Source organism: Calliopsis andreniformis, chromosome 3 (assembly GCF_051401765.1).
Source record: "Calliopsis andreniformis isolate RMS-2024a chromosome 3, iyCalAndr_principal, whole genome shotgun sequence".
In the NCBI taxonomy this organism is placed as follows: domain Eukaryota; kingdom Metazoa; phylum Arthropoda; class Insecta; order Hymenoptera; family Andrenidae; genus Calliopsis; species Calliopsis andreniformis.
In genome coordinates, this window is record NC_135064.1 from 25,236,066 (window position 1) to 25,255,791 (window position 19,726).

At 42.6% G+C, this 19,726-nt stretch overlaps 1 protein-coding gene across 1 annotated transcript in view; it reads left to right on the plus strand.

Moving 5' to 3' along the window:
* The window catches only part of Kug (FAT atypical cadherin kugelei), a 248,546-nt gene that overhangs the window by 179,939 nt on the left and 48,881 nt on the right, over positions 1-19,726 (plus strand). Inside the window, exons 3-4 of the mRNA XM_076374792.1 lie at positions 16,608-16,714; positions 17,731-17,935. Of these exons, the coding sequence (XP_076230907.1) occupies positions 16,608-16,714; positions 17,731-17,935 (312 nt within the window). The remainder of the gene's footprint in view (positions 1-16,607; positions 16,715-17,730; positions 17,936-19,726) is intronic.

A 19,726-nucleotide genomic window follows, 5' to 3' on the forward strand; every position in this document is an offset into this window, starting at 1 on the left:
CGCTCTGATTCGTACTTATTTTACAAGTATGTATACTGGAAAATAGTTTAGGAAAATTGTCTTGAACTGAACCGTGATTTATTGCTTGCTGTATGAATTTAATGATGATGAAGGAACAGATTGAGTTCGTGAATTAAACGAGATACGTGTCTACCAACTGGACGTCAGTAGAAATTTCATATTATACACGTACCTATATATGATTTATGCATCAAAATTGAACTCATTTGTCAATTTGCTAATTTGATTATTAAAGTACGTCTGAAATACATGCTTTTTATATTTCTCACGACAAATTTTATCAGCGTGACTACTCAGTCGCTGAAAAGTACTTTGTAGTTGTTTTCCGAGGCGGTTCCTGTTTTCTGAACTTAAAAAGTCGCCGACGGGTTTTCATTTCCAGTCTTCCGCGTATACGTTCCGCATGGCGGTCATCGATTCGGGTGGAATCGTGAAAAATTTCCCAGCGAGCTTCGTCGACGGTTGCACGGAAATGCATACACGTGTATATGGCGTGTATCCGATGCATGGTTCGCCAGAGTTTTCGAGAATACGTCCCGAGAAGTTTCGAAGGAAATGTCGTACATTGGTAGAAATTCTGTCGCAGAGAGCTCCTCGTGTTGCCAAGAATATTTTAACGGAAGTGGGACGAAAGTACATCGAAAGAAGAACCAGTTTCTTTTCTTCGGATACGCAATTTGCGTGAGAAATCAAAGAACGTTGCCTTTTTGGCATTCTAAACCATTTTGTCATTGCTTTCATCGCGTACGACATTTTTTTTCTTTCGTCGGGGAAAGAGGGACTGACGAACGCTATTCGTCTCCGTTACGCTGAAAGATGGCGAAGGAAACATCGTTTCAGCGAGTGGCCCGATGAATGGCCACGGACAAAGGGATCCAACCCCTCTTTTTCTTCACGCAAATCCGGGGACGTGTCATCGCGCGACCGCTCGACTGATTCGTGGGGATAAATCTTTTGCGGGAGACTTTTGAAAGCCGCAGGAATAGGGTTCGTGATCCATTTTCCCTTTTTTATGCCCCTATTTATCAATTAAATTACAATAGAATTTGTAGTAAAGAAGTTTATATCACTAGATGTTTGAAATGATAAAAGCTGACTAGAAAATCTGTACTAGGTATCTCTTTAAATAGAAAATTTAAAAAGATACTCTTTAAATAGAAAATTTAAAAAGATACTGTTCATATTCAAATCATAAAATTAACAAATTTTTGAATTTCAGAATTTTTTTGAATTTTTGAATTTTTGAATTTTTGAATTTTTGAATTTTTGAATTTTTGAATTTTGAATTTTGAATTTTTGAATTTTCGAATTTTCGAATTTTTAGATGTTCAAATATTGAAATGTTCAGGGAATAAATATCTAGACTTATGGTACTCAAATGAAATTCCACCATATTTCTAAATACCATCGTTTTAATTAAGGTCGCGGTATGCAATATGATTAATTCCACGGCGAAAGCAGGACGATCTCCATCACTTCATTTACTGTCACGTAATCGGTGTATAGGTTCATTTGTCCAATGGAAATTATGTGGTTACATAGATATGACACAAGGATTGATCAGATCGTCGCAGAAATATGCTTTCGACACTGGGGTTTGGTAAACGTGGCCGACTCTATCGAAATTCCAAACCAGCCTGGAACTAATTAATAGTTAAACTAGTCACCGTATCATTCTGTTCCATCTAGCTCAACGAGCATGGCTGTGGAACATTCAGGCGTTTACGCCGTGAAGTTCCATGACATGTGAGAAACTCTATTGATGTCTAGATCAGTGATGTATGGAGTTCTTGATGAAGTTACGACCATTTGGGAATAGTAAATTTATTCGATCATCAATAATCTACAATCTACACGATATCCATAAATTCATCTCAAATGTATCGTCTGAATTATTTAAAGAGTTTCACAGGAAAAGAATTGTTTTATAATCTAATATGACACTTCGATATTTCTTCTACATAAAAAACCTTTCACAACGCAAAGGGCAGGGGCCATTAAAAATTAGTACCATCTTTCGTAAGCAGAACACATTTTAATAGTTTCTCGGCATAACGTTTCTCAATAAATTCTCAGAACTTTCCAGTCTAAAATAAATAACATTACTGTTAACTACGAAAGCAGTGTTCCCCAGATTCTCCGCTGGCTTATCTCCCCTGTCCATAAACCCCATTAATTCCCTTTCTTCGAGCCACACATCATCTCTTCAGATAGCGTTGAAAACATCCAAGACTCTCAATACCGTGTCGTAATCCGCTCAAGCGTTCGAATGGGATCGCAACGAGCAGTATCATCCCGAAAAAAGAAAGGAGAATGAAATATCGTCGGAAAGAAACGAGATGTAACGTTGCGGCTAGACGTTTTCAGCGTTGTAATTTATGTGGCGTGGCGCACTTCCACCCGCGTTTTCTCTTATTTCCTGCGGTCTACGTTCGACGAGAGACAACCGGCGTTCTTGCGCCTCCACCATCGGCCATGATTCGGCTGTGCAAATCTTCGGCGGGAAAGAGGCGAGAGGCGCAGCGATGCATCGTTGAAAGCTGGGACGAGCCACTTTAAAGGGCCACCCAAGAAATAGGAGTGGTCGGAACAGTAGCTTCTTAACCGGACACGATCCTCTTCATCTGTCAGCTTAACCACCTTTCATGTTTCATCTCCTTATGCGCGATACCCTCGCTGAATTCCCCTCCTTCTGAGCGCCGCTCGAGCACCATTGGCGAAAAGAAAGCGCCGACCTCTTTCGCGTCGGCGGGACATTGTTCTCTAGAGGTTTTAGATGTGGACCAAAATTATGGAACGGTGTGTTTGATGTGTGGGGTTCTTCAGTGGTGTGGGAGGGCGCTGTGGGGATGCGGAAAACTTAATGAATGAATAAAATGGGAGCGAACAAGAGAGGAGCTTGTGGATCGATTTTTAGTTGCTAATTAAAATAAAAGGATCTATACTATTGAATTCATCGTGAATTCATTTTAGTCAAGGTAGGGATAGTATTTTTCATAATTTCTTCAAGTATAGCTACAATTTTGCATTCTACTTGAATATGTGTAATAGGAGTATTACGTATTTCTTCTGTCAATTTTATCGTCAGTTGTATGTGAGACTATTCACACACTCATCGGAAGTGGGCGTTTGAGAATATTCACTGGTTTATTTCTATCGTTCCTCGAATCCTATAAGTTAAACAGTGATTAGATCGTTTGGAGTGAAGGTTCACGCGAGTCGTCCCTTACTGTAAGAATTTCTGGGCGGGACTAGGCGAGAAAGGAAGAAGTATGCTTCAGTATTTCATTCACGTTGTCCCGTTTCCGTTTTACGCGCTTCACGTGTCTCCGCGTTGTGATTTCTTTATCGAGGCCTTGAGTCCATCTTCGTGGATTTCGAAAAGGCGTGTTTGACTTGTTTCGCTCGTTTTCTCATTCTTCGCCAGTTTTCGTCTATTTTTCTCCTACCCTTTCTCCAATTCTCCCCTTTTTAGCGACACAGGTCAGTCACGATGCTGTTCGGTAAAAGGGAATAAACGACAGAGTCGGTTGACAAACGTGAATGCCTGAAAAATTGAAAGGCAGAGTTTTCGATTTTTTTAGCGTGCTACGTCGACCTCGTATCCTTTTTCTGTTTGCCTTTTTCGGACTCGATAATTGATCCTTTATGACGAAAAACCCAATTACCAATAGAATTTACGTTCGTGTAGACAGAAGAATAAACAATAGAAATTGAAACGTATTTGCTTATAGATTAAACAAAAGTGGCGCTTGTATTGGTTCAGCTGCATTCCTTCATTTGCATTGAATTACCTTAGTGTCTATGCTGCAATAAATTCGTTTGCAACATGTGGCAGCTCCAATTGTAGCAGGTCGGACAAATCTACCCATGTAATTTGGCGTAATTTCCGTTTACTAACCCTAGCAGCTACACCTATGTCACATTAATCGAGCCTAAGCCAGATCTCCTCTGCTTGTCTGTGGTCTAGTCCAAACCTAGCTCGTTAAACACTGTATATCTTGATATCAGCTATTTACTTCTTTCGTTCAATGCTCTAACTTCTGGTAACAAAGGCGGTAAAATATTTATTTTTGTGACTGCAGATTAAATTAATGAAATTCCGAGTGAGATACCTTAGAACCTTAATGTTGTAGTACAGTAGTCCATTAACTAAACTTTCGCCTTACGACTTGTCTTAGACTGCATACGTTACAGTTGATTTATACGAAAATTAAAGTACATAAATTAACTAATTCATAGGTAACACTATTATCACCGGATAAGTGAACAAATTGGAAGAATTTTAAATGTAACTAGGTGTTAAAACTCTAACCATGATAAAAGTCTACCAAAACACCAGAATGGAATCAGTTACCCAGAGTACCTAGTACCTACTTCTATATACACACTTTCCAATCAAAGTTTCTCTCTACGCAAAATAATTGAAGACTCCTGAAAATCTGGTCCACGAGCCTCTCTCGTATCGTTCACTCTCACAGTCTGGTCCCAGCAGATTCTATCCTCAGTACCCTAAGGCGGTGCAGCAGCAGGCTCACAAAAACGCGGCAATTCGTTTCCCCGTGCAATTACATAAGTTTCCCGCGACAATGCCGAAAGCCGCGTCGTAGAACGCGTCCTGGCCGACATGTCGTGATACAATCTCTGCCCCGCGGCCGTGTCGCCTCCCTCGGCCCTTTTGATTCCCTTCAGAGCCCCCGTGAGAGACAATTGCCTGTGTCCAGCAAAATTACACGCGATGGCCGCGGTTTCGAGGCAGGCCGAAAGAGAAGGAGGTGGTGGTACGTGTAGCACGTGTCACGTCAGACGTGCGCTATCAATCACACGCGAGAAACACGTTTCTCGGAAGCCCGACATGCTCTCTCCTGTGTCCTCCGGCTCCGTGCCTGGCCTCAGCCCGCGTGGAATCTCGCCGACGCGATGCAACCGACGAACAGTGGCCTGCATGCACGCGATGCGACCGCGGAAACGGCTCGCGGAGGGATTGCGCGAGCAACCTGGATGTCTCAATGCTCCGGAGATATTGAAGACGCTACTGCTTCCTGAAAGGGAGACGGATGGACCATGGTGCAGCTCCAGGAGGCTGTGTTGGATTTTGGTGGGAGGGAAAGCTGATAATTCGACGAGTCTCTTGGGTTTTGGGATTGGTAGGGGGTTGTTCCTCTTTAATTTAGTGTCTAAGGAATAGTTACTAGTTACATCGATATTTCTGTACTCTTCGTAGAAATTTTGAGAATGTTGATTAGACTAGGTCAGGGTTTCCCTAACGAGGGGCAAATGGTCCTTTAGGGGTTCTGATACTGAATTTTTGGGGATACATGAAAAAAGGAAGATGATAACAAGAATGAAAGATGGGGACAGGATAAGAAAATGAGGATAGGAAGAAAGAAAGGAGGAAGTAAGCCATGACGGTGGCGAATGTTCAGAAGAAGATAAGCCAGAAGAGCTTGAGAAACCTTGGACTAGACAACGCTACTGACCAGCCTGGGTAGACCTGACAATTTGCTCCACTCAATTTCTTTAAAAAACCGAGTCCCCTTAAATTTCAGAACTCATAAGACTATTGCAGGATTACTTCCACCAATTAAATTAGTTTTCCGATTGAAGGAAAATTCAAACACGATGCTTAATCGAAGGGCTCCTCCATCCTCACAGTTCTTCTTTAAAACTTAATGGTTCCGCAGTGCAGACGCCGCGACACGGAGAAATCTCGACGTTATTATGTTCCCGGCGTTGCGCAAATTTTCCACGATTTCGAAGTTCGCACTCGCCGTGTAAAGAGCCCTTCGCAAACACGCTCAGCTGAGCAGCGCGTTTTAATCGAAGCGCGAAGATCGAAACGGCGGCGGGGCTGTTCAGCGGAGCACGTCGTGGGAAGAATTCATTTGAGCGAGAAGCTGGGAAAGGGTGAAATAAAAAAAGTGGGAAACGAGCGATACGGATATAATCCTGCGCGAAAGAGTCGCGCGTTCGAACGACGAACAAGTAAGCGGGGAAAGTTTGCCTTCGTGCGAGCTACTCCTAACTTTTCTACTATTCCATGAAAAGTTAACTATCCAGAATCTTCCTGGGACGAAAAATAACTCGTGTTTCTGTCAGCAGTCGCCTAGCGAAACGACCGACGTCAATCAAACGCGCGTAAAAGCTGGCACCTCTCAAACCGTGCCGAAATAAAATCGCCTCCGCCGATTTCCGGTGCCTTCGTTCTTGCGACGACACTCCTCGACTTCCTGCCCGCCATGACCAACCACACGACCCACATTCCAGATGGTTTTCCACTTTTACGACGCGTTCGTTGACCGCTTCCTGTCGGAGTACTTCTACGTATTCCACTTGGACGTAAAACGAGTTCCTCGGTCATAAGGAAGACCCTCCGGCCGGATGCTCGATACCACGTGATCGCGTGCATAACGAGTTTTCTTTGCATGCCTTCTGTGTACCCTGGAATTTATCGCGTTTTGTGGTTCCACCCCTTTTCTAGAGTATGGTGTGTATGAAAGCGAAAATGGGGTAAGTTGGAGTACGCGTTTGATGGGAGGTGATGAAAACTTTTTTGATCGAAGATTTGATGCTGGAGCAGTCAGGGTATCTAGTCAAGCTGGCTTCGATGGAACAGGGTAATAGCTGTAGAAATATAACGCAGAAGGTTCAAGCATCCAGTGATGATACGCTTGGAAATCAATTTAGAAGAAGACATTTCTTAACAACCTATTTCTTATGTAGAAGTAATAAGAAAAATTGAATTTTTAAATACCCTAAAGTTAAGCTCTGCTGTTCTGGGAGTTGACTAGTCTGGCACAAATTAAGCTCCGCATCGGAGCAGAGAACGACAGTGCAAGAGAAATAAAGTAGTCGTTGAATGCGAGGCAAGGGATAGGAAAAATCGTCCCCGGGTCGTAAAACGAAGAAAATTTCGGTGCAGGCTGAAAACCACTCAGAGGACAGCGTAATTGTACCTTGATGAACGCCGTTACCCGAGCACAGCATTTACCGAGCGACTTTTAACAGACACACAGAGCTCCTCTCCGCTCCGTAATCAGACAATTTTCTCTCTGTCCCATCCTGCGCCCATTGCCTCGTGTTATTGACACCCTTATTTTTTCTTCCTCTCACCCTTGCCATCCCCGAGCGCTGCGGAACCTCAATTACCGCAACACCTATTATACGGATGCCTGATCAGCCGAACGTTTTATTTTCTGAACGCGTTTCTCCGCGCACGGGAGGGAACTCGATCAATCCTAATTTTTCTGGCGAAAGCTGCCAACCCTTCCCCTCTAGCTGCTCCATTTGTCTGCCGCTAAATGCCGAAAGAAAAGTTGTGGAGTATCTCTCAGCCATTTGGGAGCTACACTGTTCCTAAGGAGCTCGAAAACCGCTCGCGTAGACTCAAGTTCCTTACGACGCAGTGAAGCTGTCTGGTCACGTACGCCCAATTCTACTTTGCTTCTACTGCGCACTAGGATGCGTGTGGAACTCGCAAAAATCGAGCAGCTAATATAAGAAATCCTATTGTTAATCGACACTGTCACAAAATAAATAAAAATGGCGCAAAATAAAAGCCAGGAACCCAAGCTGATCTTACAGAATCCTCTTCAATTTTTGGAACAATTTGGCAATAATTAATTCATGGAGTTTGCGGTTTATACAAGCGCGAATGCTGTGCCTCTGTTACAATGAAACTCTACTTGTATATGGAAGAAGATGAGGAGTTCTGTAACCAGAAACGCGAGCTTGAAAATAGATTTACGAAGAGGAAACCTGACGAGCCCCTCGACGGAAGTTGTCCCAGGGAAAAACGAAGGAGACGCGTTCGGAAGATGAGGACGAAGGAATATTCGCTTTTGATCGAGGACTCGCTGCCTAACCACGAACGATAACATTTTCCTGGATCGGTGGGTGGAGAGGGGAAGACGGGAGGTATTGGCTTCCGAAGGAACAAAAGAAGAAGGAGGGGGGGTACATGACGAAGGCGGATCTCGTGGCACCCTACGGTCGACATAATTCCTGGTAACCGACTTTGTACGTTGTCGACAGAAAAGCTTCCCCGTATTAAAGTGGAATAACTACGTTCCCGAGAATGATTCTGATTGGTATTTTCATAGGGAGGAAGCTGTTTTCCATTCGTTATTCATCGAACCGATACGAAGCATTTTTTGTGTCTGATTACTTTGATTTCTTCGATCAGACAAGCCTTCGCAAACGTTGCGCGATCCATTGAGAATCAGTGCCACGTAAAAGTGCAAACGGACAGCCTCCGCAATAATTTGTATTCCGTCGATACGATCGTTCGTTCGATCTAATTAAAGAGAGACAAGGAGATGTCGGATTTTTATGAGAATCGTGGCTCCATGCCCAGCTCAGTCGGCACATAGAGTAATTCAGGTTTAACGAAGAGAGGTGGAATGTGTTCACGATGAGATAACGGATCTTATTTCGTCAGACTGTTAATTTCAGTTGGGTTAATTCGTTTAAATCCATTTGGCTTTCGCTGCACTAGGTGGATCGAAGAACGTAACTACTCCATGATTTATATCGGAATCGTAGAATTTGATGGCACCCTTGATGGTAGAACAAGAATGAATAATTAACTAAAACTTATATTTGTGGAACCCTCTACAATAACAAAATATGATTCATTATTTTAACATCATTCTCTTCTGCCACTCCTTCCCTAATTGACCAGTCATTCTGAATCGTTCTATAGAAAATCTCGAGCACTTTCACAATTTCGTTCGATAGAATTTCGATGAAGCCAGACGGCTGCAACAAACCTCAAAAGCAAAAGGGAACGGGAATAATGAGTTTACCGTACATGAGCGAGAATAATGGTCACACCGGGTACATAGGAACTCGTTAAAATAAAAGTTGGCGACACGTTTGCCCGTGTAGACAAAGGACGCGGAGGCACGGCGATGAACTTATTTTTTTCCTCTCCTCCAGCCAGAAGTCCTCTCTATTTCTCCAATAATTCTGGTATAAAGGGAGGAAATTGCTGACGCGGGAATTTCACGATTCATAAGATATTCGAGCGGACCGATGATGGTTGAAAGAGGACCCCGGTTGTCCCAGAAATTCCGAAAGGGAAGCCGGCATTGATTATATTCTCAAGAATGCACGTACTCGACGGGGTCGTTAAACTCGATTTACATGACCCCGACGAACAGGGGGTGGTCGTGCGGTGCGCGTTTCCGGTACAGACATCTCCACAACCTGGACTCTTGTGCTATTTCTCTTAATCTGGGGAACTCAGATTTATCGAAAGTGATCTAATTTTTGTTCCAACACTGCAAGATATTTACCGAATAAAAAAACCTATTTTGACTTTCAAGAACAGTAGAATAAAAAATTGATTAACCTTGATATCTTAGTCTTTCAGAGATTTGAAAATTAGTGTACAGAAATATGTAAAAAACTAGAACACTTTTTAAATTTGAGGTGTGTTCTACTGAAATTCTGTTACTTGTAGTACGTCATTATATTCTTTGATCCAAATGACGTGGCAGGTGATTTTTATGAATCTCGAACGCCATTGACGTTACCTAGGAGGACGTGGGGATTTGATAGAGGGCAACAGAAAAGGGAAATAGAGCACGTAGACGGTAAATCGCAGCAGGATAAAAGCATTGCCAGCAGCAGCAGCAACCAATACTATATACGAAATTGACGTGCCAGTTCGACCAGATTCTTCGCTGCATTCCAGATTCAAATTGCTGGGGGCGAATTGTCATGAGTTCGATCGAAAACGCGTTTCCCCGAAAAGCTTTTAGCGATTAAAACGTCGCTGGATCGCCTCAGCACAGGTTCCACCATCCGCGAGTGTGCTATTACGCGTGAAATCGCTGTAAACAAAGCCTGCAAAGGCTCTACCTGTGTGCTCAGATTTTTTCTGGAACGGCGCAACTTGACTGTTTGTGTAGCGCGAGTGCGATCGTGTGATTCGTTTCGCTCGTCACTCCATTTGGTTTGCTTGTTTGACTTTACGGAATCGAATACTACTCACCCTATTTGTTTCGATAGTTTCTATTAACCCCTTTATCCTATTCGTGTTTGTAGAAGAGGGGCGCGGCTTAAAAGAAATTAGGCTTCTTTTGTGAAGTTCTCTTTAAATGACGAATTGCTGGAGAGAAATGAAAAGAAATATTGCTCTTTGCGGGCTACAAAAAATCATACCGACTTCGAGTGTGCATATAGGAGCACATAATTATAGTTAGAATTTCTCCTTCGTATTTGAAACTAGTTGTGAGATGAATCCAGAAATTGCAATATACTAGAAGACTTCAAAAATGCTTTCAAGAAGATGGAAAATTTGCAGCTCGAAGGAAATTTGAATACCACAGTATTCGAAAATGGGATGGAATCTGGAACAGTTCTGAAAAGTTACTCAACTTTCGCTTAATTGTTCAGGCATAAGCTATTACATATTACACGTTATTACATTTAAAGGGAGACAGATTGAACCGCTTGTCGTGAAACGTGTTTTCTTCCACTTAAACTCTCCTTCTTCCCCCTTGAATATTTCAACGTGCATTCCTCGTATAACAAGCTCATACAGATGCACTTGTTACGTACGTCTGCTTCGCATATACCTATGTAACGCTTCCGAAGAGCGCATAGAATCCACCCTAACCTTCTCGTTATTCAGGACAGAACTGCAAGCGGAGGTACTTTTCCTACAATGGAAACACAGTTCTCGCTCAGAGGTCATTAGACCATTTTTACATCATCCTTTTTCTTACTGGTCCATATTACCCTTCTTTCATCGGAACCGTCAGCACTTCCGCGTTACGATGAAAACCGCCGAAGAAACTTTCCCACGCTTAATTCTCCTCATTGTAGTTTAATCAATGCGGCAGCCACGGCGGCGGGGAAACCAATCGCCTTATCGTGCGTAAGAAGCTTTTACCACCCCGAAGCTGCTGCCGCGCAAACGAGCTTGCATTCGTGAAACCGCTTCTTAGAAGCGGCGGGAGGTGTTTCCAGGCTATTAAGCAAAGCCTTAAAACGGAAACCCACGAGGGTGGATATTTGCGCCTTCGACACTCCGCAAGAAGGACCAGAAAAGGGGAGAACTGGAGTTGTGTCTCCGTGTCACCATGCAAGATTGGTCTAAGGGTGCTCAAGGATCCCATTACCATTTACGTATCGCTCAGAAGGTATCTAGGGTCTCGAGTATTTATATAAGTCCTAACAGCAAATGGAGTTTTAATTAAAATTTGAAGTATGACTTGGTAACAATTTGATGAACGAAGAGGTTAGGCATCGAGAAAGTACTCAGGCTCTATCATTTCATTTGAAGGCGGTTTATCACAATTTTAATGTAGGGGAAAGAATCTGATCCAAAAATTGTGTTGAGACTGTTTACTTCAATATGATAAAGATTTCTCAGCGAAGTCTGTTAAACTTTTTATACGAATAATTATGACGTTCTATGGAGACCATATTTGCCAATCTCCTCGAACCAGATTTCTCTGATCTTCGACGACGAGAAGCTTTCATCAACCGGAAGCTTCTTAGTCGCAACGTCCTACGAAGCCTTCGCGATCAAGACACATTCGCGAGGTATTGGCAATGGCGAAACGTCCAAAGTGTCGAGGGGGGGTGAGGATTGAATCTGGGTTAACGATCGGCCATAGTTCCCGGCTGGAGCTCGAGAAATGTCAGAGAGAAAATGAGGTGGATGGAGACAGATAGAATTCGATAAAAGAATGAAAAGAGGAAAAGAAGCCGATTCACCGTGAGCCAAGAAAAGAGTGGGGAGAGGTCGTGGGGGTTGGTTCGACTATAAGATTGCGCGTTTTCCGTTCGAAAGCTCATCGATCGATTCCGTTCGTGCTTCCGCCAAGTAGAGCCATCGTTATTCGGACAAAGGCTCAAAGCCCAACGAAAACGAATTCTGTAACTCTTCCGTGAAGCTCTTACGGATCTCGGACGCCAAATGGCATCAGCCGTTTATGAAATGGGATAGGTCGACAAGGGGGTGAAATTACCGATGAGAGAGATTTTTGTGATTCTTCCAAACACCCCGCGTTCATATCTTTCCTCCCTCTGGTATTATGATTCGAGGGCTCTTACATGGGGAAGCATACCATTTGTCTCTCTACCCTCCGAGTTTCACATAATTTTCTAGCATACATATGTAACTGTTCTGGAAACATGCATAGGGTGTTCGACAACAGATGTCAAAAAATTGAGGGGATGATTTTACTTATTAAAACAAGATAAAAATCAAGAATATGAAAATTGTCACTCCTGAGCTAGTAATTGTTTAAGATATGTCTAAATGCCTGTACATAAAATGTGTCTGACATGGAGGCTTATTCTACTGACATCCCTGTGTCTGACTCGTCTAAACGCAAACCAGCAGTAGAATAAACCCTCCAAGTCAGACATATTTAAATCTCCATACAACTATTGAAAAAGACGTAAAAATTGTAAAATGTAAGCCATCGTGGCTCTTTCACCAGTGTTTTTAAGTACCTCTTACTTCGTTATATACTTTTCTCATGAGAGTAGAAACAGCGTTATTGCTGATTATATTCCACGATATAACTGGCAAAGGAAAAGGAAATGGTACGTTCGACTGCCAATCAATCGAGTTACCAACGTGCACTTCAACTCTTTATTGGTAACGGGATACCAGTTTCTCCTTCGTGTTGGTCTTTAACTCGTGGTATTTATTCGAGCTCGCTGTGATCTTGTTTCAGCAGCTATTGACCCAGAAAGTGCTTTCACCGGGCGTTCCGCGGAAAAAGTTGTAGAAGCTGAAGTTCTCTGTTAGTTTGGAAAGTACACGCTACCGGTTGAGTATTGGGTGTTAACGTTCTCGGTGCCTCTAGATCTTGGGAACCTGACCCTTTTTGTAGTCGGCACAATTGCGACCCCCGCTATGTTGTTAAGTGTTTTCCTTAGAAGCATAGCTTCGGAAACTTCTGTTCGCTCAGTAAAGTATAAGTTGGGGAGCCTTTCTTACGCTGTCCTTATTTCTTCGATCCGAAGCTCCCCTTGTGTAATCAAAAGTCATTAAAGGCAAGGTGAATTATTCTGTTCGTGCATAATATCACCGAAATAATCAGCTCAAAAATTAAAGGGAGCGAAAATATGAAAAATATAATTGCGTCAAAAGGCAGGTTACTGTTTTCTTAATTAGGTTTTGTCGTATAGTACAGTCTTCATAGAAATCGTCATATCTTTTATATTTTTGGTACATGGAGTAGTTACAGTTTCCGTAGAAATACAATTGCCATAGTCGACTTTCATGATAAATTAGCTGAAATGAGTCTAAGCACGCAAGACACCAAGCGTAAACCAATTTTTCCAGTGTAATGTTTCCTATTGCTTACTGCTTTATGACCCGTACCGATGCAACTAAACTTAACATCCAAGTCGCAATAAAGTGGTGCACGCGACTCTTCTGCTGCTTGACAATATGATCGATGAGATTGTTATCGATGAGAACAGTGACAAGTCAATTCTGTTCTGTATAGGTTGTTCTCTTCATTGCGTCTTTATTGACTCGATGATAGAAATGATTAACAGTGGCACATATTGCTCGACGTAAGAGGAGCTGTTCTTTAGTCGAATAGGATTAGCTATAAAAATTTCCAGCTTGCATTCATTATTCATTAAGTGAAACTAGAACTTCATTTCGAATTCGTACTGTTTCCATCGCTGGCAATAATTTCGCGAGAACACAAACTATCTCAACTTCCCGAGTATTCGAGATTGCTACATAATTTAGAGAAACGTTGCGTCGAGATTTTCAATTGAATCTCTCGAAATGCAATTTTGCAACGAAATACGATACGACTTATTCAAAATATCCATTGGCTGTAATAATTATTAGGATTGTCGGCGTTGGTACGATCGAGAGTCTAAGACTGGGTGTGGACCCTTGGAAACTGTGCTCCTTAGGAGAGCACGAACTTGAGACAGCCGAAACTCGATCCGAACGTTGATTATTCCAAGTTGCGAATTCGTAGCAGTGGAAACGCGTTAGTACATCCCCTGCAAGAGAACGAGGGGCTGAAACAGTGAGACAACCTTGGCATTGTAATTACTTGACGACGATAAGTTGAAAAAGTAATTTCCTAGCAAGTAGAAGATTTTGTTCGTATACATACTTCTAGTAGACTAACTTTGTGAGCGATTTCATACGCGACACAGAACGTACTCATTTCCACTGAACGAGGATGATTAATTTTAATTCATCCAAGCTATCCAGAAGGCTGAAATTTGTAATCCCATTTCGTGCGTTTCGATTCTGTCCTCGAGGATACATTCGAACGACTTATTTCGCGTTGCAAAGAAAATCTTTCATCCTGTAACTTTTCCCATTACTTTCCACATTTCTATCTCCTTCTCCTTGGCTTGACCTTATCCTCATCTGAAAGCTTCCGCATCTCACGAAGTGCGTCTCTTAACACGGAAAAAGAAGTTTTCCGAGAAAGCGTTCCTCGCCCCTACAATTCTGAAAAGAATTAAGCTCGCAATGTTATTTAGGTGAAAAACTAGGGCGTGAGAAGTCACTGTCGCGTCCTCCAACTACAGCTGTATCTGCTGTGACCCTCCACCGACACGGTTCTGTTATACGATGCTGTAAACCTCCCTGCAGCTTGCGTTCACGACGGTGAATTTAATATATCCACCTCCACTTGGTCGCTATTAAACGCAGCACGTGTCTGCCTCCGCCCCGTTTACCGACGAACGAGCGACAGAAACACGTGTAACATGTAGTCTGCGGGGACGGTACTAGGGGATGAGGAATAGTGTGCTGGGCGGGGGTTTCTTCGTAATTAATTAAGATTTTGTTGCGGTCTAGTCGTTTGAGGGAATGGAGTTGCGAGATGTTAGTACAGTACACAGACAGTAGATATGGTATTTAATTTTCAGGTGCAGCCTTACGTTAACAAAGAGTTTGCGATTAATGAAGTAGCATACTTGCTTCTGCCTTTCGGTTTTTACATCAGTGAAGCAACATGAAAGAGAAGCTAGTGAATTTTCATGGTTCTTAGAAAAGCGAGAATACCTCAACAGTTAACTGTAAAATATGGTTCTCTTGGGCAACCGCAGCAACAAGTCTACCACGGAGTCCAAGCACAAGACACATCGTTCTTTCCCTCGGTTACTCTTTCCTTAGCTTTTCATAACCCCTGGAGTTACATATGAAAGGTGTACTGTAACAAATAGAGAATGAGTTCCAAGGACGAATTCAGCTTAAAGGCAATAAAGCTCGCGCCAACGTGCAGAGTGACAAATAGGGAATTGTCGAGAGTAAATAGCCAGAATTCTGGAGCAAATACGTGGAACAGAAAAGCGCGAGCGTTATTTCGCGAAGAAATACGCGTTCCGCGTAACTCTCAGTGATGAATGCTATCGGTGCAGCAAGCCGCGGAATTGGGGCGGTAATCTAGAAGTTCCCCAAAACTGCTGAATCCTTTTTCACGGCATCTCCTTCGCAGTACATTATACTCGCGAGAGCATCCCATTTTTCCATACCGATCTGCTTCGCGGAGAAATTAAACAGGAGCATTAGCGCGCGGCTTTTCTGCACGCAAGCGCAGGGACGAGGAAACGGTAGGCTCGCGATTCGCCGACCGTGAATTTCACCGAAACGAGGCTATAAATAAGATGGTCACCGACGCAGCGAGTTCCCGCTGCGCTGAATTTTGCCCGAGCCTCTGGTAATTAATCGATATCGCGAAATTACGAGCTCTCGATATTACACCGATATATAAATGCACGCGAGTTACGTTCGGCTGAGTGGCGAGGCACGCGAGAAAGATCTCGGGATTAATGAAGACGCCGCGGCGAAATCCGAAGATGTAATTACTGACAGAACAAATCGGGGGTAATCTTGATTACGATCTACATCTGCTCCCGTACGTAACATCTCCGATTGCTAATTAATCGAAGAACCTCCCTCCTTCCCTGGGATCCACCGCCCCAACTAGAGGTTGCTTCCCTGTATCATACCGCTATCTTTTACATTAATACCGTAATAAACCAAGCGAGGCCCATTGACGGTATACATTCCGTGGCAAAAAGAGGCCGGTAGGCGCTCAGAATCTCGCAAAAACGATCGAAGACACGCGGAACAGCGTACGTTGGACGTGTTAACACCAGGAATGCAGTCCAATTTTTGCGCTATCCGCGCACGCCTGGCAACTCGCCATGTACGTGCACGTCATTTCATATCGGTCCTTGTTGCCAGCTATCTCGCGAGGTGGTAATACCACCTCTCTCTCTGTCCCTCTTGCCCTCCACTCTTCCCTTCTACTAGGCTTTTTTCCTGTTTCTTTCCTATGACTGCCGTGAAACGGCCTGTTTCCATTCGGTTCGCGTCTCCTCGCCACGGAGATATCGAAGAGGTGAAAAGGTTCACCGATATCGCCGCCGATTTTTAGCTGATCTGTTTGCTAGACTGCTTTTCGCTCCGATCAGGTAGATCTTGATTTCCTTTTTTTTTCACTTTCTTGAACGCGAGAATTAGATCTAGAATCGTCGTCGCGGAGTTACGGCGGACGTGCTTGAAAGTTGATAAGTCGTTTTGATTTATCTTAACGTTCTGTTGCGTGTTTCTGTTGCAGGCAATATCAGTACCAACGCTGTGCTCGATGTTGAGACGAAGAGAGGATATTGGTTGACGGTGTACGCGCAGGACCATGGAGTGGTTCCTCTGAGTTCCAGTTTGCAGGTTCGTATGTGAAATACGGGTTCGAAGTTTGATGTTTCCTTCAAGTGCGTTGTTTCACCGATTTTTTCACCTTTTTGTATGGCAGAGGTACAGTGGAACTTGGTGATTTAGTTTTTTTATTACGTTTAATGAGATTTTAGTCATTTTAGATTTGGATTGAGGTATTTGCATTTTTTAGAGTTTAAAGTAGAGGAAATATTCCCTCCAAGCTGCGCAGTGTGTCGCCGCGCATCAGTTGCTATGCGCATGGTCAGTAGACATAGTGTCCTGCGTGCTCATGTTTCTCTTTAGTTTATAAGTTCGTGTGCTCTTATTTTTTAAGGAACGTAGTGAAATATATCATTAGATTAGTGTATTTTTACTGGATCCTACGATTTCACCATTGATTCATGTTCGCTCCCACTATTTTTGAAAATTCACTACAAGACAATATAATTATCATATAGTAAGTATTACACAACCTCAATTTTTTCTTACTTATTTTCAGAGACGACAAAATCAGTGTCAAACACATTAACCTAATTACTGCAACAATTTTATTGATCCAATAGCACCACAAAAACAAATAAAGTTACCCTATACCACATAGAAACTGCACGTAGTAAATTTAGTATTGCAACTATATCAACAAATAAACCTACAAGTAAATAAAAATCAAACACACACCATAATTACCCTAGTAGATAAACTTAGTCTCACGTATTTTCATTTTTTATTTACGATTATAAGGTAAGCTGTTTTCACGAAATAAAATCAACTAGATATTACTAGTAGCCCTAGATTGTAGTGCACACACGTAAGCCTTTCCTAAATAAAAACCGCGACTAGTAAATAAACTAGTAATCCCAATAGCACACGCGAGCTTAGTTCCACTGTACTCGAACCCGAGTAGCGCAACAGAGCGATTTCGATTTCGCGGCACGCATAGATAATTTTTTTTCGAATTTTTTTTCACACGACGATAGGAACGCGAGGACCGTCGCCTCGTAAATAATTCACAGCCGGTTTTCGTTCAGGTGTACGTGGAGGTGCTCGACGAGAACGACAACACTCCTCTGACCGAGGTTCCGGTCTACTATCCGTCCGTTCCTGAAAACTCGCCCGCAGGTGTGAGCGTCCTGCAGATTCGGGCGTTCGATCGCGACGTCTCGCCCCAACAATTCACCTTCTCCATCACCAGTGGCAATCCAGAGGGTTATTTTCTCATCAACTCCACCACTGGTAAGTTCCGCATGGCCACTCGCCTCCGTAGGGCAATATCTTGCCGAGAATCGAAATAGATTGCCGCATCGCCTCGTCCACTTCCCTCGCCTCCCTCGATGTAACGAGATCGGCGTCGCTGGACGAGGACTTTAATGGGCCGACTCGAAAATAAATGAGTACGCTCTCACGGCTCTTCAAATTTCGATCGAGGTTTCCGAGGATAATTTCGACGAGATGAACGGACGTGGAAATTGGAAAGTCGAGATTGTTGGCTGATGATTCGAGGAGGAATAAAGGGTGATTTAGAATTACAGATCAATTCGCCAGGGGAAACTAGTTCTGTTTAACAGGCCTGTGGTTGGTCGCGAAACTAGATTTTAAAAATTAGAAGGATCAAAGTGTTTGCAAGTTAGAGGTGGAATCTTGAAACTGTAGAGATCAATTTTGTGCAAGAACTTGCATATATTTTATGCAGAAATTGAGTCATATCTCTCTAGTATTTAAATTTCAATAAATAGAAATAATTTAGGGTAGATGGATCTGATACATTGACTTATAGTTCTGAATCGCCCTATATTTACGATATGTTTCCAGCTTGATGATTGAACAGAGTGTCGATGAGAATTGCAAGTTTAATAGGGTGTAAAAAAGGGTGTTACATAATAAGGGAGTGTTTTGAAACGCTATTAATAATTCTATGTGAATATAATTCGCATGTTCGGCTTTTACGTGTACCGTAAAGTGCGGTTAAGTGACTCACTGCATGCAAGCGGAAGGAAAGGACCATTGTTTTCGCCTTACGCGGTAACGTATGCAAATTCGCCTGATCGAACTTCGATTCATTATTCATCGTTCCGCTTGGGTCGCGCCGCCGCGCGCGTCAGCCACCTCGCCGGAATTATGAAACGACGCGGAGTCGGAAACTCGTTATTGAGAAAAAGCGATCGGCAGGGGTATTACACGAGATAAATATATCGTGCGTAAACAGACACGCATGCAAATTGACGCGAAATCGGGTTTGGTAGGAGTGAATTTGCTATACAAATTCAATTCAATCCATGACGAAGTTCAATCTCTTGTCTTAGGCAGCCCTGAGGCCGATTAAATCAGACTTTTAAATGAGCTGAGGATGAAACTGGAGTTTTAATTTGCACGGTGGACCCTTTCTAAGAAAGCTTCTGAAGAAACCTATCTTCTGAGAGATTTATATTTCTTTAAACGATTGCTAACTATTAAGCAATTTAGAAGAATTTGGAGATAAAAGGTAGATATTGCTGTTGCAGATATTTTGTAAATATAAGAGATATAAGATGCAAATGATTGTGCCACACACATACGTTCTTCATTTCTCAATTACAACTTGTTTGAAAGAAATCTCATGTTAGTATTGTCTTTAGTGAGGGTATCTCTTCAAAGTATCATAAGTTAGAGCGTAGATTTTGGTAACTTGATTCTCTTCTTTAAAATGTTGCATAAATAACCACTTGAATGTAGGGTATACGTACTGCATTTACATACAAACTGTGTCTTAAATTATTGAAAAGGTAGGAACATGAGACGTAATAAAGTAGACGTGGGCTGATTATAACAGGCTTAATCTCCTTAGACCTGCCTGACCTAAAAGATAAGAGTAAACTCTAACCACCTGGGTTTCATATTTCCGATTCACGGGTAGAATTATATCGCAGAGTTATGAACATAAAAAATTATGTCATATTTTAAACTAGATTTTATTGCGAATATGTTTCATCCCAATAGCAAATGGAAATCTGTGGCACTAGTCGAACACGATATTTACCCGATACGACG